This window comes from Orcinus orca, chromosome 10 (genome assembly GCF_937001465.1).
Source record: "Orcinus orca chromosome 10, mOrcOrc1.1, whole genome shotgun sequence".
NCBI lineage: Eukaryota > Metazoa > Chordata > Mammalia > Artiodactyla > Delphinidae > Orcinus > Orcinus orca.
In genome coordinates this window covers 31,163,051-31,183,884 of record NC_064568.1, presented here as the reverse complement: position 1 = coordinate 31,183,884, position 20,834 = coordinate 31,163,051, and the positions used below count along the sequence as shown (strand labels likewise).

Here is a 20,834-nt window from a genome sequence, read left to right as displayed (position 1 = left end):
ACTCCTGTCCTTCATTTGTCAGCATGGTAATGGTACTTGCTTCAAAGTGAGCCTGTAAGGGTGAGGTCAGATGGTGGGTGTGGAGGCCTCAGTCTGGCATCTGGCACACACGGTGAGCTATTAGAATGAAGTACAAAAATATGTTCTACTCATTATCATTTCTTCCTAGTAGCCCTGAGTCAAGGGTTTGAGACTATTTCCGGTGTTTTGAAGGGCATGAATCCTATAAAACTGTGTTATTTGTTGGATAAGAGATGAAAGCCTCATCCCCTCCCTCTTTTAAAAGCAAGTGGTTTTTTTTTAATGTTTGTTCATTTTTTAATTTTTTCATTAGACTTTATTCTTTAGAGCAATTTTAGGTTTATAGTAAAATTGAGAGGAAGGCACAGAGATTTCCCAGATCCCGCCTCCCCCACTCATGCATAACCTCTCCATTATCACCATCGCCCACCAGAGTGGTGTGCACCCGTTATAATGGATGAACGTATGTCAACATCGTTGTCACCCAAAGTCCATAGTTTACATTAGGGTTCACTCTTGGTGTTATACAGTCTATGGGTTTGGACAAACATATAATGACATGTATTCACCATTATAGTTCAGTTTTTTATTATTCAGAATTTGTTGAGGGAGGTATAGCAGCCAAAGCAACAGTGAGGTCCATGAAAGCCATTCAGTGAGCGTTCAACCCAGGAAACCCGAGTGTGTTTGTTGGACTAGATGTTAGGTGTCCAGCTCCAGCCCTCGAGCCGAGCCTGGCAGGAGAGAGAAAGCCATGCCTCTGACATGCCCTTCCGTGTTGCATGAGTTCACCGCCAGGTCTCCCTTTCTCAGCCGTTTGCAGCATCCACTGCTTGTGGCAGTAACTCAGTGCTGTGGGTGAGTGTGTGTGACACATTAGGCCCCAGGGAGAAGGACCACTTCATCGAGGGGCAGTTCACTGCCGATGGCAGGCTTGGCTGTTGAAAGCGGTGCTGGCTGAGCAGCGATACCAGTTTCGGGCAGAGTCTGATTTTTATTCTTTGTCCAAATAGGTGAAGGCCCACGGTCCTGGCCTTGAAGGTGGTCTTGTGGGCAAGCCTGCCGAGTTCATCATCGACACCAAAGGAGCTGGAACTGGAGGTTTGGGCCTAACCGTGGAAGGTCCTTGTGAGGCCAAAATTGAATGCTCGGACAATGGCGACGGGACCTGCTCCGTCTCCTACCTCCCAACAAAGCCCGGGGAGTACTTCGTCAACATCCTCTTTGAAGAAGTCCACATACCTGGTTCTCCCTTCAAAGCTGACATTGAAATGCCGTTTGATCCCTCCAAAGTTGTGGCATCGGGCCCAGGGCTGGAGCATGGGAAAGTGGGCGAGGCAGGGCTGCTTAGCGTGGACTGTTCAGAAGCAGGCCCGGGGGCCCTGGGCCTGGAAGCCGTCTCGGACTCGGGGGCGAAAGCTGAAGTCTGTATCGAGAACAACAAAGACGGCACCTATGCGGTGACCTACGTGCCCCTGACCGCCGGCATGTACACGCTGACTATGAAGTACGGCGGTGAGCTTGTACCGCACTTCCCCGCCAGGGTCAAGGTGGAGCCTGCCGTGGACACCAGCAGGGTCAAAGTCTTTGGGCCAGGAATAGAAGGAAAAGGTGGGTTTCATGAAAAAGAGGGTGGCTGCCAAAGTAACAGGGGCTCACTGGAAGCTCAGAGAGTCAGGGCTGCAAACTCAAATGACTATAGGGGTCGGGCCAGGTAGAAGATAACTCACCTGTGGTCTCTGCATCAGGGAGCAGTAGAGGGGAGCAGAGTGAAGGGGTGAGCATGTGGTGTTTCTGCTGCCCAACCCCAGCTTTCTGTTTCTTCACACTCCCAACACTGTCAGCAGATTTTCCCTATTTTTTTTTCCTGACAAAGCCAGAAATCTTGTTTGTGTTTTTTGTTTTAATTAATTAATTAATTAATTTTTATTTTTGGCTGTGTTGGGTCTTCGTTTCCATGCGAGGGCTTTCTCTAGTTGCGGCGAGCTGGGGCCACTCTTCATTGTGGTGCGCGGGCCTCTCACTGTCGCGGCCTCTCTTGTTGCGGAGCGCAGGCTCAGTAGCTGTGGCGCACGGGCTTAGTTGCTCCGCGGCATGTGGGATCCTCCCAGACCAGGGCTCGAACCCGTGTCCCCTGTGCCACCAGGGAAGCCCCTGTTTTTTTTCTCTTTAAATGTGGAAACAACATATTGCATTTTTGGCACTTAACTGAAAAAGGTTTAAAACGTACTGCTGGCTAATACCACACTTGCTGTCTTCAGCCTTTAACCTGTCCTAGATCCCACCTTTGTCCCAAGAAGTGTGCAGGCAGTTGTGCTGTTACTTGGCTTAGGAAGAAGCTTCTTTTGCCAAGGAGACTGAAGGTGGGGAGGCATTAATATTCCTGATTCCGAGTCGGAGAAACCGGTTGTCTGCGATCACCTAAACGAGTGTGTTCTGAAGTGCCGAGAGCCTTGGCTCTTGGGTTTGCTCCTGACACTGAGGGGACAGCGACATTCTTATCTGTGTGATTGCTCCGCAGATGTGTTTCGGGAAGCCACCACCGACTTCACGGTCGACTCACGGCCCCTGACGCAGGTCGGAGGCGACCACATCAAGGCCCATATTGCCAACCCCTCAGGGGCCTCCACCGAGTGTTTCGTCACAGACAATGCTGATGGGACCTACCAGGTGGAATACACGCCCTTCGAGAAGGGTGAGTTGACTTCTCCTTGGAACAGGACCCTCGTTCAGAGCTCTGCGGGGCTGCTTCCTCCCGGTGGCTGGCGCTAACTCCTGCCCCACGTGCTTTGACCGTCTCAGCAGAAGCACGTGCACAGTGACTGGGAAATGTGGAAACCTCTCTCCCGGACAGAGCCACCTGTTGCTCAGTGCCGGGCGTGCTGGCCCTGTTGTGTAGCAGTTGGGCTGTGTTCAGCCTCAGCCTCATCTGAGCAGGTTATGGGGTGATGTCATGGCATGTTGCTCGTTTGTGCAGTTTTTTTTCCTGAAGGGGGAAAGTTCTCCCTTAATTTTTACCTCCTGTTTTGTTTATTTATTTATTTTTGGCCGTGCCCCGTGGCTTGTGGGATCTTAGTTCCCCGACCAGGGATCAAAACCCCAACCCCCAGCAGTGGAAGGATGGAGTACTAACCACTGGACCACCAAGGAATTCCCTGTGCGATTTTTTTAACATAAGTAATTTCTTTCTTGAATATTAAGAATTTAAATTTTAAAATTAAATTTTTTAATTTAAAATTTTGATAAAGCATAAAAAAAATAAAAGCACCATATGTCCTCATTATCTGGATATATAATCCCTAAACTTTATGGTATAGATATGTTCACTTTCTTTTCGTGGATGCTTGTCTGTTCTATTTCATGGGTTTCTCTTTGTCTTTCGGTTAGTGGCTAGGTGGAGTTTTCTCAAATCAGGATGGTGTGTTTAAGATGACTGTCTTCAAAGTAGACTTAGTGATATTTGCTGGGAGGAGAGGCCTTGCGTGTGTGTTGGGGGATGGGGGGTGGTATGTGACTGCCAAGTGAACAAAAGCGCAAACAGTTTGTGTTTTTTAAAAAAATCAAATCATACCAACTTTGCTGTTTGTTCAACCTGTTCTTTTCGAATAACATGGGATAACACATAGACTTGACTGCTAGAGTATTATTTGCCACAAGTGACTCCTGTGCAAATATGTTTCTATATGTTGTTTTGAACAGGCCTCCATGTAGTGGAGGTGACCTATGATGATGTGCCCATCCCAAACAGTCCCTTTAAAGTGGCTGTAACTGAAGGCTGCCAGCCATCTCGGGTTCAAGCTCAAGGACCTGGATTGAAAGAGGCCTTTACCAACAAACCCAACGTCTTTACTGTGGTTACCAGGTAAGCAAGGTCCTGGGATCTGTGTGTTGACTCTGTAAAAGGAGTAGCCCTAAGTAGTTTAACTGCTTTCAGGAAGTTTTATAGGTGTATCCTCCATATGTATCATGGTCTCCCAACTTTTGGGAGGCTTTGTATTTCATATGTGAGGCGTCTTCTTCCATAGAGACATATATTACAGAGAAAGACCAAGTATGCTTTTAAAAGTACCAAAAAGCACTTGATAATAGTCATAAAACTGCTGAACAAACCAGGACTAGATGGAAGCTACTTAACGTGATAATTCAAAAATATAGAACCAATTTCATATTTAAATGAAATATTAGAAGTATTCCTATTAAAACTGGTCACAAGTGTCATACCTGAATTGTTCTTTCAGACCCAGCCAATGCAACGATGAAGGATAAGCATTGGAAAGGAAGGGTCGAAGCCGTTTTTATTTATATTACACTGTTTCTGGTTGGCGAAATGGGATAGTTTATAGAGGGATTTTAAAGGAATTTTGGAAATAAGCAGACTGGCATGAACCACTAGTACAACTTGGCCTTTTTACTCACACTTTCCAGAGGGGCAGGAATTGGGGGTCTTGGCATAACTGTCGAGGGACCATCGGAGTCAAAGATAAACTGCAGAGACAACAAAGATGGCAGTTGCAGTGCTGAGTACATCCCCTTTGCTCCAGGGGATTACGACGTGAATATCACATATGGAGGAGCCCACATCCCCGGTAAGCTATCCTTCTGAAGGGCACCCAAAGAATTATTGATTTTTGCATGAAAGTGGGTTTGATTTTGCTTGTCTCACTGAATGGGAAAAACTGTCTGATATTTGTAGTAGCTGCAAAGTGAGAATTTTCCTTAGGGCTGCATCTCCAAGTATATCCCAACTCCTAAGAGGACCAGTATTATGCCAAAAACCATTGGCTTGGAGCTTTAACTGAAAATGATTGTTCACATGTTGAAGGACCTAGATCTTAAAGGAAAGGTGATTCTTTACAAAGTTGAAAATCTTCACTTTATTTTGTGGTTAGTTCTTATTCGTCTTATACACATCTTGTTTTCTGTTTTCCATTGACAGTCCTGGTAGCTGATAATGACACACAAATTCAGGGTCTTATATATTAATTTCTGTTTAATGATGTAGTATGTACACTTACTGTAAAATAGGAATAATAATAATAATTTCCTGTTCATTGTATGGTATTTTTTTAGCCCATTTTGTGACAACCAAAAATGTGTCCAGATATTGTCAGATATCCACTAGGGGACAAAATCACCTGTAGTTGAGAACCACTGCTATAAATTATTCAAACATTAAAAAAATATGACTTAAATAGTGAAGGGCCCTCCAACTTTCATGCTCCAGCAGGGGAATTTCCATAGATTCTAGTTCTGTTTATATAGTGAAATGGTTGCCACCCAACACACGTCTAGAAGGGTAGGTGAGTGTGTGGTAAGGTGTGGATGGAAGTCTAAGGACTCCAGGGCTGCTCCTGAGTCACCTTATGCCTTGTCTCATGTGTGGTGAGAGCAGGAGAAACCTCGGGTGGGGCAGTGTTGTTCTGAAGGCCATAAGCCAGGATGAGACAGAGAGAGGAAGGGGCAGGCTGAGGGCCCTACTTTCAGGTTTGTGGATTGACTTCCAGGAAGCTGGAGTGTCCACTGACCACATGCTTTCCTGACTCTGTCTGCTCTTTCCCCGTATCATGTGCAGATGTGTACACACACTCGCACTCACGCTCGCTCCTCCTTTTTCACATTGATCAGAAAGCATTGAAATTCAACTCAAACTCATTCTACTCAGATGTTCATTGAAGCCATAATTCATTTAAAATGACATTTCTCCTCAAACTTGTCCTTGCAGCTCTTCCAATATAGAGTTTTTAATTCCTATAATCACTAGTCAGGGAGAATTCAGCCACAGACGAGACAAAGCTCCTGCCGTCTGTGAGTTTCCTGCCAAGTGTTCACAAAGAAAGAGAGCGGGGCTCAGGGACCATACAGAGCCAAGAGGACCTTTTGGAGTTTTGCAACTGTGCACTTCATGGGATGGGAGAATAGAGCTTGGAGAATGGGTAGAAGGCTGTTGCCAGGGCAGATGACCTGGTGGCTCCCACCAGGCAGGCAGTAGTGGGATGAGCATTTCCTGGTAGTGGAGGCAACAAAACTATTTTGACTTTATTGAGAAAATCTGGTGGATGCCATCAGCTTCGGAATCCCCCTTGCAGAAGGGGGTGAGAGGTTGGGCCCCTGTGGCTGATGCACAAGCTTGAAGCGAATGGCCAACTTGGAGCATAACAACAGAAAGAGACCCATTTAGGGTTTTTTTCATCAGATGTAGATGGTGCCTCTTTTTTACTTTTCAGGCTCTTTTGCCTTCCAGAGCCAAATGCCAACTTCTCCTGGACCCCAGAATTTTCCCAGTCAGAGTCATTCAGTAAAGCGTTGGTTGATTGTCTTAGTGTCAGGCTTCATAGCAAAGGTAGCGCATGAGGCTCTGCTGTGAAACATTCAACAACCTGGTAGCTTCTAATTTGCTTTCATAGCAATTCTGGTTGGTTAAATATTAGCCTGGTTTTTCCTGGCCTGACACAAACCCGTAGTAGGGTTATTTTTAACCAAGTATCCTGTCTTACCCGCGATGGCATATCCAGGTTTCCTCTGGTGGGTCAGCTGTGGTCTGTTGGTGATGGCTGTTTTGACCACTGGATTAAGTGGGATGACTGCGTCAGGAAGAAAGGCTGCTGTGATTGATTGATCATGTCTGCCTGGAGCACAGAATGGGAGAGTGGCATAGATTGCCTGGTATCTGCCACTCTAGACCTAAAGTTACCTTGTTGGTTCTTGGCTACTTCATGCTGAGTTCAGACCACTTCCATTGGAGGCCACCTTGGAGACTGGCTTCAAAGTTAGTTCATTGCCATCACTTCTTGATACTGAAATCCTCAACGATCTCTCTTTAACATAAAACTCCCTTTTGTATCACTGAACTCCAGCATGGAGCGTGGTGCTTGTCTCTGCCAGGGTCAGCCATTGATTTCAATTAACCAAGAAATCAGATACCATTGAAGCCCTGCTATTGTTAAAAAAGCCAGGGCCTTGGTTCTTTGTGTGATCTGTGTTATTTGCCACCCCTGATTCTACAAAGTACAATGTTCTAGGATACAAAGCAGAGAGACCTCGGCTTCTGTGGCAGTTAGACATCGTTAACTACCAGGCGTCACAGGGAGGATGAGAACTTCTGCAGGAGATGGGTGTTGCCCCTGGGTGATGGACTTGGCAGCCTGAGGCATGGCGCTGGGGGTGCTGGGGGCCCTGTTTCTGGCCCACCTCTGGGGAAGTCTTACTTGGTCTCCCTTGGTAGAGGAATCCATGAGGGTCCTGGCCCAGTTGCTGTTTCTGTGTTTAGTGCTTTTCTCAAATTCCAATCCCCCTGCCTTTCCCATGCTTCATCAGTCTTTAAAATCAATACCCTCAAAGAGTCAGAGGGCCCCAGTGTCAGCGGTGGGGTCAGCCATGCAGGGGGACCACAGCTTACACTCAGGGAGAAAGCAAGGCTTCACCCAAATGGCCAGGGAACCAAGAAAGCCATGAGTGGTGGTGGGAGGGCGGTGCCAGCTACGTTGCAGGGCCAGGAGTCCAGGGGCCCCTGAGGAGCCTTTTATGGGAGAGGATGTTGGATGTGGACTGCACAGCCTGCAGTCCTCTCCATGCCTTCCTTCCACCACTCAGTTCCTTCAGTTCCTTCAACAGCCTGTCTTCTCCCTCACCTCCAGGCCTTTGCACATGCCAGTCTCTCTGCTTGAAACCCTTCTCAGTGACATCTGCTCACCCATATGTCTCATATGTTATTGGAAAGCGTCCTCTGGTCTCCCAGAGACCAGATTCATCGTCTTCTGAGTGCTCCACCAACACCTTGTACAAGTCCCCAACATGGGTTGTGTATGATGTTACAGTGACTTGCTTACCTCATCCTTCTCCCGCATGGGGTTCCTGGAGAGCTGTTAAGCACTCTGGGCCCAGAACCTGGTGCCATGTCTGTACACAGTAGGTGCACTTGGGTGCACAACACAGCAAGGCAGGAGAAACTGACTGGGGCTGGTGTAAGTGAGGGCCTGGGTAGAGCAATGGTGCAATTCTGGGTGCACACAAGGAGGGTCTCCAGGCACTAGGGGGGGCTGTACTTAGAATCCTGTGACCTCTTTTCTAGGCAGCCCCTTCAGGGTTCCTGTGAAGGATGTTGTGGACCCCAGCAAGGTCAAGATCGCTGGCCCTGGGGTGGGCTCGGGTGTCCGAGCTCGTGTCTTGCAGTCCTTCACGGTGGACAGCAGCAAGGCTGGCCTGGCCCCACTGGAAGTGAGGGTCATGGGCCCACGAGGTAAGTACACATCCTGCCTTCCTGCCGACACTCACCTGCCCTGGACTGGGGCAGCCATGACCCAGAGCAGGCACTTTGCTTTTGAGTTTAGTCATGAACTTTAGGTTAAATTTCTTAAATTACTTTATTGCTCCATGTTCTAGCTAAACTGTAGAAGTTTATGCTTAAAAAATTGGCAGCCCTGTTATTTTTCCGGCGGCCTGTCTTTTCTGTCATTTAATAATATGACCCTAAATGTCTTTTTAAAATTTTGTTTTATTTTTTGAAAGTAGAAAGATGAAGCAAGTAGTATCTGGGCTCTCACATGTAAAATTATCGCAACTGCTTAATGATGTGTTTCAGCATTTGTGAGGTGACTGGGGTGGGTCTGGATTTGCGTGGGTGTTGGATTTGGTGCTCATGTGGGAACACACCCCAGATTTCTGGAAATGAGCAATACTCAGCCCATGTGACACGTAGCTTTGTCATTGTCCCAGCTCCCTGGAGAGAGGTGGTCTCTTAGGGAATGGGCTTTGCTGGCAACTTGGCCTCCCCTTTCGCAGCCTGGAATTTGGGTTGGGTGAGGCTAGCAGGCCATTTTGGGACAAGCCCTGATGTGCGTTGAAATTTACCTTTTTCAGTAGGTGATCACACTTCCTCTTCCAGCATTTAAAATGTGCCATTCTCTGCCTAATATCTTAACTTATCTGGATTTTTACTCAGTGATGTGTTCTTGGCTTCACAGAAGTGGCAAATGAGGGCTTCCTTCTTTGAAGAGGAACTTTCTCCTTAATGGGTTTCAGCAGGAGGTTATGCCCTTTGAAGCTCAGAGCAGAAATGGTTTTGGGGGAAATGAAGTCACAGGGCTGGAATCTGATTCCACAAAGTTACTGAGCTTCAAGACCTGTGTGTGTGTGTGGTGGGGGCGGGGTAGAGGGACAGAGAGAGAGAGAGAGAGAGAGAGACAGGGCAGGGCAGAGGGGAGAAAGAGAGAAAAGCTTTGCTGAGATATCTACGTCTATTACAGAGGACTCTGAAATAACAGCCTTTTAATTTTAGCTGATGAGACGGATTCCCAGTCAAGGCTCAGCCCCTTGAAAGCCATGTCAGAGTTCTTTAAACGGGACCTGAAGGGTGACTTTATGGAGACAGGTTTGCATTTTCCTATTAGCTGCTGCTCTGATTTACGTAACCCGAATGTCTCTTGCTGGCCTTAACTCTGAAATTGCCTCGTACCTGCCTCATGTGCATTGCTTAATGAGTATGCCACACTTTGATTAATCTACCTACCCTTCAGCTGATGCATCCTGACACTCAGGTTCAGAACTGGGATCTAGAATCTACCAACCTAATGCATGCCTTGATTATGCTTTAAAGTGACCTCTAACCATCCCCTGCAGATGTCACATTGAGAGCCCTCTCACCCTCATGAGATCAGCACCTCACCTGCCCTGCACCCTACACCCAGCATGCTGCTGCCATGATGGTGTTTGCTCAGAGGTGGATACAAGTTTTTTTTGGTTTTTTCTTTTTTTGCGGTACGCGGGCCTCTCACTGCTGTGGCCTATCCCGTTGTGGAGCACAGGCTCCGGACGTGCAGGCTCAGCGGCCATGGCTCACGGGCCCAGCCTCTCCGTGGCATGTGGGATCTTCCTGGACCGGGGCACGAACCCATGTCCCCTGCATCGGCAGGCAGACTCTCAACCACTGCACGACCAGGGAAGCCCCTGGATACAAGTTTTAACTGGCTGGCCCATTGGTTAAATTTTGCTGTTCAGAGTTCTGGACTCTTTGACCCTTTCTTGGCTGTAGAGTAAAATTACCTCATCCCAAGCATGCCTAACCAGCTTGAAAGGCTAGCATGTCTGCAACAAGCATCTTCACCATATGCCCTCCAGCAACAAGTGCAGGCAGTCTCCTTAATTATACTCTAGGTCCGACGGAGTGTAGTTCAGCCAACAGAAAGCTAAAGGTGTCTCTCAGGGTCATTTCTGCAGCTGTGAATTGGGGAATCTTTCTCCTGTGATTTCTTAGGCCTCTGATTATGGCCTGCTTGCCTTTGTGTTATCAGTGGAAACCAATAGCTCTCATGGATGAATGTGATCCTTCATGAACTCAGCCCAGGTGGAGTGAAGGGGAAGCCAGGCAGTTCCTCAGCCCTCTCGCCTCTGTTCTCAGGTCTGGTGGAGCCCGTGAACGTGGTGGACAATGGGGATGGCACACACACAGTGACCTACACCCCGTCCCAGGAGGGGCCTTACATGGTCTCTGTTAAATATGCTGATGAAGAGATCCCTCGTAGGTAAGCTTCTGTCACTTAGGGAAGGGGTTCAAGCCCACCCCTCTGGTGACCAGCACTGCTCTGGTGGCCCACCCATCCGTTCATCTATCCATGTATCCATCCATCTGTGCACCCACCCACGCATCCATCCATCCACATATCCGTCCACTCGTTTACCCAGCCATCCATCTGATCAGCATCACTGAGAACCGGCGTGCTCTGCACAGGTGTTAAAATACACTAGCCTTGATGTTTGTGCCTCCTGCTCTCTTCGTGCCCCCCCTGCATTTGTTCCTTTCAGCCATCTTTAATGTAAAGGTGAGCTGACAGTAAGGAGTGCGTTAGTTCATCAAGGTCTTCTTTCTGGTGACCATGCAACTTGTTTTCTGATTAGGGCAAAAATTTTTACTTCTTAATTGAGAATTTGGTTGGCCATAGCATTCTCAGAAGGTGTTGAATAAAAACCTGTTCCTCATTCCTATTAATAGAAAAAATGTTGCTTAAAGTTCTTTACCTCTCAGAAGAGTCTCCAAAGATTTTTTTTATCATACTTAGAATTTAAAATTTTCACCTGTACCCCAAATGTGCATATTTTTACATGAAGGTATACATATAGCTCTAGCTCTGTGGAAAGGTAAACTTTATAAATTACATTTATGTGGTATTTGACTAATAGGTCTTGTATCATCTAAAACATACTAAAAATAGAAAATAAGAGGACAAGATAATATTGAAACATCAGTTTTAATATTTTTTCTTTCCATTTTGGTGATCATTGTGTTAGTAAAACAAAAGTGGGTTAAATGTGTTTAACCCCATGTTTGCCAAACTAATTTGGAAATTAGTTTGTAACCCATGGAATGCACTTATGGAAAGCTGGTCTGTTGTATGATGGTTACACGGTTGTAAATTTCTGCTGGATTTGGCACTTAAGTCTTATATGCTGTAGAAATCCTCCCTCTCAATCCCAGTCTCTTGTGTAAGAGAGGTCAGATGTAGCTGGGTTGAAGTGTATCCATACTGAACTGGGGTGTGTATGTCTGTCAAGTCCCTTTAAGGTCAAGGTCCTTCCCACATACGATGCCAGCAAAGTGACCGCCAGTGGCCCTGGCCTCAGTACCTATGGTGTGCCTGCCAGCCTGCCTGTGGAGTTTGCCATCGATGCCAGAGATGCCGGGGAAGGCCTGCTTGCTGTTCAGATAACGGTAACCTTGAATGATTTTTCTGGAGCCAAACTTCATTAATAAGACCTAATTTCGCAGCCAGGGATAAGAACCAGGATTTTAACAACTAATTTCTAGCCTCACACAAATGTTTGTCTGATTTCCTCACTAGAGAGTCGGTAATTGTACAGGACAAGAAACAGGCTTGCCTGAGAAGTCTGAGAGTATAGCTTCAAGTACCACATTTTGGTGAATCTCATATATTTTGCTCTCTATCATATCTATTCCTATCTTTTGTTGTTTGAATGTTTAAAATTACCCTTTGGATTAGTTAAGACTAAGTTCTGCTGCATATCACAGTCAACCCTCAAATAAGAGTGGCTTAAACACATGGGATAGTTCTCTCTTGTTAGACAGGCCCAGAGGCCGGGCAAGGCGCCTGGGTGCTATGTGCTTATCAAGGAAGCAGGCTCCATTCCACCTCTCCGCTCCTGTGTCCTAACGTGTGGCTTCTGTCCCTAAGGTCTCCTCATGGACCATGAGCCTGCTGGTGCTCTGGCCATCCAATCCACATGGCACGCCAGAAAGAGGAAGAGAGCAGAAGGGACCATGGGACCTTCCAACTCAATCAGCTCTCTTAAGCAGCCCTGTCAGAAGTCCCTCATGAGACTTCCACTCTCTTCTCGTTTGTCATAAGTCCCATGGCTGTACCTAGTGGCCCAGGATACTAGGAAGTGGCGTCTCGTATTCTGGAAGCAGCATACCTAGCTAAGAATTAGGTTCCTATTAGTAAAGACGGAAGGGAGAGTGAAGGTGCTGGTGCAGAAGCAGGAGCCTCTGCCCCCTTGTCTCCCTACATTTCGATGGATTTGGAGCTAAAACTGTTCGTTCCCTTGACAGAAAATTCACTAAAAATTGACCATGTCCATCACAGTGTTAAAGGGATCTATGACCCTCTGCTCCCACCACCTCCCAAAATGTATTAAGCCAGTAATTCTTTTTTCCTCCCGCTAGAGGCATTAATTAATGAGCAAAATCTGTCAAGGTTTTCTCTGAATGGTTTCTACATCTTGATGACAACATCCTAAATAGCATTTCTCTGTGACCCACAGGACCAAGAGGGAAAACCCAAAAGAGCCATTGTCCATGATAATAAAGACGGCACATACGCTGTTACCTACATCCCCGACAAGACTGGACGTTATATGATTGGGGTCACCTACGGTGGGGACGACATCCCGTTGTCTCCCTACCGCATCCGGGCCACACAGACGGGCGATGCCAGCAAGTGCCTGGCCACCGGTGAGTGCAGCTCAAGGACAGGAGCGTGTGTTTTGGCATCAGAAAGCCAGCGTCTGCCACTTAATAGCTGTGTGATCAGGGCAAGATGCTCCACCACTCTTAGCCTCAGGCAGACTTAGATGGAAGATCTTTTTGGAAAACATTTAAGTTCAAGAAGCTCTTCCAAGGATCAGAGACTGTTATTGCAGAGATTAGATGAGGTCAGACATGAAAAGTGCTTAGCACAGTGCCAGGCACATGGAAACTATTACAGTTACTTTTGAAGTGGGTGATTGTGGAGATTTCAGTTGTTGCGATTTCAACTGTGGCTCCCATGAAAAGCATCAAATTTATGCCTTTCATGAGTAGATGGTTTAGTTATTTGAGATATATTCAAGAGCATTTCAGGCCAGGGCTAGAGAAGCACATGAAAGGATCTAGGTTTTTCCTCAACACTCAGGACTCACGTCTGAGTCTCTCGGGAATTCTCCAGGAATATTAGAGCATAACAGTTCCTTCCATTTCTAAGACATGACCAATTGAATATCATGGGCAACCCTGATGTTGCTTCAAGCAGATTTCAAACCATGAATCCCCATCTCTGAAGTGAAACTGATTTGCTTCTCTTTAAATAAAACTAAACAGAGGTCCACCCTGGATGTGTCCTATTTCTCTCATATCTCGTCTTGTTCTTTTGTGTGTGTGTGTGTGATACGCGGGCCTCTCACTGTTGTGGCCTCTCCTGTTGCGGAGCACAGGCTCCGGACGCGCAGGCTCAGTGGCCATGGCTCTCGGGCCCAGCCGCTCCGCGGCATGTGGGATCTTCCCGGACCGGGGCACGAACCCGTGTCCCCTGCATCTCGGCAGGCGTCACCAGGGAAGCCCTCTCGTCTTGTTCTGAAAGGAGAAAATCTTTTGGCTTTCAGGGTGAGGCTGTAAATTGCTCAGCTTGGCGCTTTTTGGCTCATCCAGCACAAGACTGAGCAATTTTGTAACGATGGCCAGTCTGCCACCTCCTAGGTCTGTGCTGTTCCAGAGACAACTGGATTGTCTTTGCCAACCTGAGGGCATGTGAATACTGGGTGGGAACTTCCTCCTGGCTTTCCAGGCTCTCCTCCTTCCCACAGCTCAGGCAGGATACTCTGCTCAGCCTGGGGGCTCCTTTGGCCCTACCTCTCAGTCTGTCATTCAGCGCCAAACTTCAGTCTTCCCTTACTACTCACTGTCTCAGCATGTTCTTATCACTCCCTGTCGCTTCTACACACTTTGCTTTTTTTTTTCTGCCAGGGTGCTTTTAATTCATAGTTTTTTGCACTCCCTGATCTGTGGATCCTCAGTAAAGGGGTGCCACAAGCCAGAGAGACAGACAGATAGACGGGTCATCATTTGGAGACAGAGGTTGTAAGTCTTCCCTAGCCAAGGGTACCCAGGCTTCAGAATTCAGCCATTTCCCCTTTCTCAGGAAGCCCTCTGTCAATGTGGCAACCCTGGGATATAAATTCATAGAACTTTCCACAGATGTGCTGCAGGATGCTTCTTTGAAGAACCATTGATTATTTTTTTGATAACTTAGTCCCCCCTCGGTGTTTCCAACACAGATTGAGCTGTCATTCTTGGTGTCCAGCCTGCATGCATCTGCCCTGTTAGATTTTGAGCATATTGAGAGCTGAGGCTGTGGTTTGCTCACCTTTGTGTGTATCTGGCACTTAAGAAAATGCCCAATATGTGTTTGCTGATGAAAGTTGACCTTCATCCCCATACACTTGAATGCTGGCAAAGCCGGTTTAACACATGGTTATCACTCAGAACTTGCAGATACACCTTATTTAATAAGTAATGGATAGAATGCTCCCTGGAGCAGCATCTTCCCCAGGGTATCTCTGGGACATCCCTCTGCACGGCGGTAGTTGAAGGTCTAACATTCACAGATACAACACGAACGTGTGTGATTTGTTCTTGGGCCTTCGGCTGCTGTCCATGGCTGAAGCTTCCACTCTCTCCTCCTAAACTTTTCTGCAGGTCCTGGAATCGCCTCCACTGTGAAAACTGGCGAGGAAGTGGGCTTTGTGGTAGACGCCAAGACCGCCGGGAAAGGCAAAGTGACCTGCACGGTTCTGACCCCAGACGGCACTGAGGCTGAGGCTGATGTCATCGAGAATGAGGATGGCACCTATGACATTTTCTACACGGCCGCCAAGCCGGGCACCTATGTCATCTACGTGCGCTTTGGTGGCGTTGATATTCCCAACAGCCCCTTCACTGTCATGGTAAGGAAAATTCCTTCTCTAGAGCATGCTGTTGTTAGCAGGAACAGTAATGACTGCTGTTGGTTACACCCTGGCTGAGACATCCCCGGCCACTTTTTTTTTCTTTTCTGTAAAAAAAAATTGTCTTAAGCAGTCATGACCTTGCAGAATCCTGTGTCATCTCTAGAAACCCAGGGACCCTTTGGCTCTAAGGGGTTTTAGGAAATCACTGGCAACCAGAGTGTCCATCATTCTTAAGGATCTTAGGCAATGTCCTGGCCTAAGCCCAGCTCAGACAGATACGCTTTGACAAAAACGTCTATGAGTAAAACATTACAATTTTTCATCCTGCTTGTTCTTCCTCCTCTCTCCTCCCCTGGAGGAGAGAGGTTCCCGAGGCTGTTATGTCTGGAGACTTGACTCTGATATCCCAGGACTCAAAGTACCTCCAGTTGTGTTTTGGAAAGATTCAGACTTTGATGATGAGGGGGAAATAACTTGTCTTTTTGAAGCTAGGAACATCTGGAATAAAAGAAAACCATTATGCAAAACCTCTGAGCCAGAGAATGGCTCGGCCCTTTAATTTTCAAATCTGAGTGACTTTTAGATCCTCCTTTGATTATTGAGGTTCTTCAACCAGGAAAGGGGTTAGAAACCTCAGGAGCAGTCCTTCATTTAACCCTTAAAACTAAGCATTGTTGGCCCTTTTACAAATGCTGTGTAGGAGCGGGGATCAGACTCAAGTCCACTGAACCCAGACTGCCTGCTCTGGACAGCTGCTGAGCACCGTCCTCACCTGTGTTCTTTGATGCCATGGGCAGCAGACCACAAAGTTTACAGAACTCAGTGGCCTGGCCCCACGCACAGCCTACAAAGCTCCATCTAATGATTTCACTTTATGCAGCAGCAGAGAAGGACACGAAGACTCCATTCCAGACAGAAGCCCGTGTCTGTCTCCCACTCTATAATCTGCTGAACCTTTATTCTTTTCCATAGATGTTTGTTTATCTATAAACGTTGTGCCAGAGACCTGGAGCCTTTTTATGTCTCGAGGATGTAAACACTTTTGACGCTGTTAATTTGGGAGTGTTTTTCTCCTCAGGGGAGAAAAAGATGCAGCTAGAAAGTTTATGTCCTTCTTATTTACAGAGAAGTCCCAGTTGTAGTTGTAAGAATCTGTTTTTAGCCCACAGGAGTTTTTATCTGGTTGGTTAGAATTGGGCAGAGGTCACAGCCCTGCTGGTGGGATGGGCTGGAGATAAGAGACCACATTTGGAGGGTGTGAGTGAGGAAATCAGGAAGAAAATACCAAGGACCATTTTAGCAGATGAGTCAGAAACCTGCAGTGGAGGCCACCAAACTCGTTAGGAATGAAAGTCCATTCAGCCCTGGAATGCACACAGAGCAAGGATCCTTTGTGTAAAACGAACTAGCCCCCTAACAACTGCTGAAGGCAGGAAGGGATGACACTCGGGGCACATGCTTTAGGTCTTCATTCTCCCGTTCCTAGCTTCCTCCAGCCTTACCTAGATGGGCTCACTTTCTATTCATTGGCCTCTTGGGGCTAGGTTCGCTGTCTTCCCCTGCAGGCTTGGGGCCAAAAGGACATGAACACCCTGTACTGCCTTTGCAGCAAATGTCTGCAGGAGCCCCAGCAGGCTGGTTCAGTTAAATACATCTCACAGACGTGCACAGCAAGTCACGGGTCTAGCAGCTTCTCTGCCTGTCACTGTTAAGTCACTGATCAGGGCTTCCCTGGTGGCACAGTGGTTGAGAGTCCGCCTGCCGATGCAGGGGACACGGGTTCATGCCCCGGTCCGGGAAGATCCCACATGCCGCGGAGCGGCTAGGCCCGTGAGCCATGGCCACTGAGCCTGCGCGTCCGGAGCCTGTGCTCCGCAACGGGAGAGACCACAGCAGTGAGAGGCCCGCGTACCGCCAAGAAAAAAAAAAAAAAAAAAGAAGTCACTGATCAAAGGCTATAGCGTAGCCACTGAAAGATCTTCCCGGCTGATGTGTCCTGGAGTCGCCCAACCTGAGATGGTCCAGGGGGTGGGGGATAGGGCTGTTGCAAACGTTGAAGCTTACAAAGCTGCCTTTGTAAGTGAAGCCCCCTTTCTGAGATGCCAGAATACACAAAAGGGGCTAAACATGAGCACGGACGTTTTCCTCCAGAAGGGAGGCTTTCCAAGTCTTTTATTGTGGGAGAAGAAGGAACTGAGAGGGGACCCATCCCTTATCAGGGTGATTGGATCAGGAACACAAAGTCTCTGGTTTTTAAAAAATGAATTTATAAAAACTTTTAGAACATAACTATAGACACATACCAAGTAACAAGAGACCCCTTTCCCAATTTCATGCTCCAGGGGTGACCAGCATTAGGTTTTCTCCTGCTTATACAAGAAACATGTCAGTTTTGTGCATGAGATTAACCATGCACATTGCTTTGCAACTTGCTTCCTTCCCTCAATATGCTGTAAATACCCTTCCATATTAATTGATCTAACTTGATCGCTTCTTCAGAATGGCTGCACCGGGGTCCACTGTACAGACTCATATAATTTACTTAACCGACTCCCTTACAGATGGACATTTAGGTTACTTCAGCCTTTCCCAACAATGAATGGCTCCAGTAAAATCCTTTGCACACATGACTTACCTATAGACTTTCCTGCCAGTATTTCTATAGGCTTGCTTCCTAGAAGTGGGTCATGGGTTCAGAGGGCATATGGATTTGACATTGGAAGAGGAGATGCCAACTTGCTCTCCACGATGGTGGGAAGAAGGTAGGCTCCCGCTACAGGGAGTAGCTCTCTGCTAGGCAAGACAGATGGGGAGGAAGCAGCCCTCGGGTTGTAGAATCTACTGAGTCACGATGTCCCTCAATGTGATTCCCAACTAATTTCCATTTGCCACTGACCAGGCCACAGATGGGAAAGTCGCAGCTGTGGAGGAAGCACCGGTAAATGCATGTCCCCCCGGATTCAGGCCCTGGGTACACTTTTTGTTTTTGTTTTTATTTTTCCCTTTTCCATGTCTTTGTTTACTCAGCCTTCATTGCAGAAAAGCTGCAGCCTGCTTTTGGGGATTGCTTAAGCCCTCTGGGTGTCCTGGTCATTGGTTTGTCCCCACTGATCAGTGCATCACAATGATTCCGGCTTTCTCTAATGAGACCCACCTGTGTCATCGTTCGCGCTCCACGAATCGCCCGCCACCATGTCTGTGATCACGCTCGGTGCAGTTTGTCTCCACGTTTAAAGAGAAAGATGGACAGCTGTCTCAGCCCTCCTGCAGACTCTAAAAGCCACCACTTGCACATTTGGTTTCTGTTCAGGGGGAAAGCCACCGCTGCTACTTTCTGCCACTTAAAACGCACCTTCTTTTCCAGGCCACAGGCAACTAAACCTTTCCAGGTGGAACCTCTTGGGACTCACAGACATTGCTGTCTCTCACTTTTCCGCTTTCCCATGGGCGCTACTGGGAATTTCACAAGCAAACAGCCTAGGGATTTTTAGCAATTGGTCAGCATGATTCCTCCAATTCTTCAAGTTCTGCTCTGGCCCCAGAGCCCGTTAGCCAAAGCCCGCAACGCATGGGCAGCCGCATCCCCAAATCCTGGCTGTACGAGCTTGCAAAATTCCCAGTTGCTCTGCCCCCTGTAGCTTCCCCAGCTCACACTGTTGTCCACTTTACCCAGTGACCACTGCTTCCTGTTTTTAGGTAACTGAAGAGGCCTATGTCCCAGTGAGTGACATGAACGGCCTGGGGTTTAAGCCTTTCGACTTGGTCATTCCGTTTGCAGTCAGGAAAGGAGAAATCACCGGTAAGCACTGTCGTGAAAGCCGTCTTGTTCTCACTCACTTGCACTAGCTCTCCAAACAGTGCGCAGGAGCTGGTTCCACCTGTCCCCCAGACCTGGGGTCCGGAACCCAGCATCCCTGGGTCAGTCCATGAGCCCATGGGATTGCAGAATGTCCTGTGTGTATATGTGTATCTCAGAAGAGGTGGTTCATTTATAACTTGCATCCTGGAGAGAGGGCCGGAGATGCTCTGTAAGGGGAGAACCACTGTGTTTAGATCTCTCTCGCCCATCACGTTCCTATTCCCCCCTTTTCTTGCCTTCTCTTATTCTTCCACTTTTCCAGATGTGACATTGACACTGAGGTCTGTTGTACAAGAGTTACTTCCTCTCCTAGCCTCCTTTCAATGCCTGCTTCTCTTTGAGTTGACGCTTTACCAATCCAATTGGTCTCATGGTCTTCTCAAGTCCTGTTTGAGCTTTTCATTTATCAGTACAAAAGTAGAAGACCCTTTACTTGTGAGTTGCCTGCTGCATTTTGTGGAAACAAAATAGAACAAAATAAAGGCAGGTACGTCTCTGCTTCCGGTTGTGGAACGTGGTGTTTTAGGCAATGGTGTGAAGTGTTCTTGTATCTGAAAACCTTTATTGTGAAGGCCACGTGTGCCTCTGTGCTCAGCTTCTCGGGGGAAGTCTTGGTGGGCTCACTGCCCTGTCTCCATGTGCTCCAACAGGAGAGGTCCACATGCCTTCTGGGAAGACAGCCACACCTGAGATTGTGGACAACAAGGATGGCACGGTCACTGTCAGATACGCTCCCACTGAGGTCGGGCTCCACGAGATGCACATCAAATACATGGGCAGCCACATCCCTGGTAAGTCGGGCTCAGCGCCCTGGCTGACTGCAGCGCCCTGGCCCTGCAGGACTCCAAGATTCAGGACGTGAACATCTGGGAGGTTGTAGTCAGTCGTTGAGTCACCTGCTGTGTGGTTTTCAGTGGCAGATTTGGGAATGCAGTGTAGGCGTCCCTGCAAAACCAAACAGGCTGTGACCCCAGCAGATCCAGCTAATTTCCATCAGGGATGACACAGCTAAGTGTCCTGGGTCACAGTGCAGGCCCTTCGGTCCGCGATTGTTTGTCTTTGTCACTATGCCAAGCATGGCCAAAGGGTGAGCTGGGAGAAAAATGTGAGGCACGTCAAGGGACTTTCCAGCCGGGCCTGCAGAGCCCAGAGCAGCGTGGGACGGGAGAAGAGGTTGTGAGAAGAGGACAAGCTGCCTTATTGTCACACTGCCCTTGACAAGGAAAGCCAGCTCAAGTTTCATGTCCATCAACCAGCAGTGTTACTCTTTTTCTTTTTTTTTGAGTACATAACCTATCTACGTAGTTTAAAAATGATGTGGAGAAGGGTTTCCTTCCCACCCATATCCCCCATCTGCCCTCTCCTTGAACCTGACTGTTATTGATGTTTTATGCTAGATTTCAGAATATTTTTAAGACTCTACAACAGATGGGAATACAGATGTTTAATCCCTCTCCCTTTGTTACATAAACAGTAGCCTACGCTACACACTATTCTGACCTTGCCCTTTTCATCTAATAGTATATCTTGGAGAACTTTGCGCATTTGAATAGTAGAGAGTGTTCATGGTGTCCGGCCATTTGGGTGAACGTTACACGTGAACCATTTCTCCCACTGGAGAACAATTGGGTTCTTCCCCACCTTTTGTGATTACTAGTCATGCTGCAGTGAATAATAGCCTTGCACACCCATCATCTCACACCTGCCAGGGTGTATCTGAGATATTTGGTTCCCAGGGCAGGAA

General features: G+C 47.6%; 1 protein-coding gene across 5 annotated transcripts in view; it reads left to right on the top strand.

Annotated features, from left to right (window-relative positions):
- The window catches only part of FLNB (filamin B), a 138,480-nt gene that overhangs the window by 92,403 nt on the left and 25,243 nt on the right, over nt 1-20,834 (top strand). For 2 of the 5 annotated variants that reach the window (XM_004267952.4, XM_049715243.1), the window contains exons 21-33: nt 1,035-1,632; nt 2,543-2,716; nt 3,721-3,883; nt 4,447-4,607; nt 8,090-8,257; nt 9,296-9,388; nt 10,415-10,538; nt 11,566-11,722; nt 12,793-12,982; nt 14,981-15,228; nt 18,131-18,202; nt 18,928-19,030; nt 19,741-19,881. In XM_004267952.4, coding sequence (XP_004268000.1) covers nt 1,035-1,632; nt 2,543-2,716; nt 3,721-3,883; nt 4,447-4,607; nt 8,090-8,257; nt 9,296-9,388; nt 10,415-10,538; nt 11,566-11,722; nt 12,793-12,982; nt 14,981-15,228; nt 18,131-18,202; nt 18,928-19,030; nt 19,741-19,881 — 2,392 coding nt within the window. The remainder of the gene's footprint in view (nt 1-1,034; nt 1,633-2,542; nt 2,717-3,720; nt 3,884-4,446; nt 4,608-8,089; nt 8,258-9,295; nt 9,389-10,414; nt 10,539-11,565; nt 11,723-12,792; nt 12,983-14,980; nt 15,229-18,130; nt 18,203-18,927; nt 19,031-19,740; nt 19,882-20,834) is intronic. The other 3 variants (XM_004267954.4, XM_004267953.4, XM_004267955.4) reach the window with 3 other exon arrangements.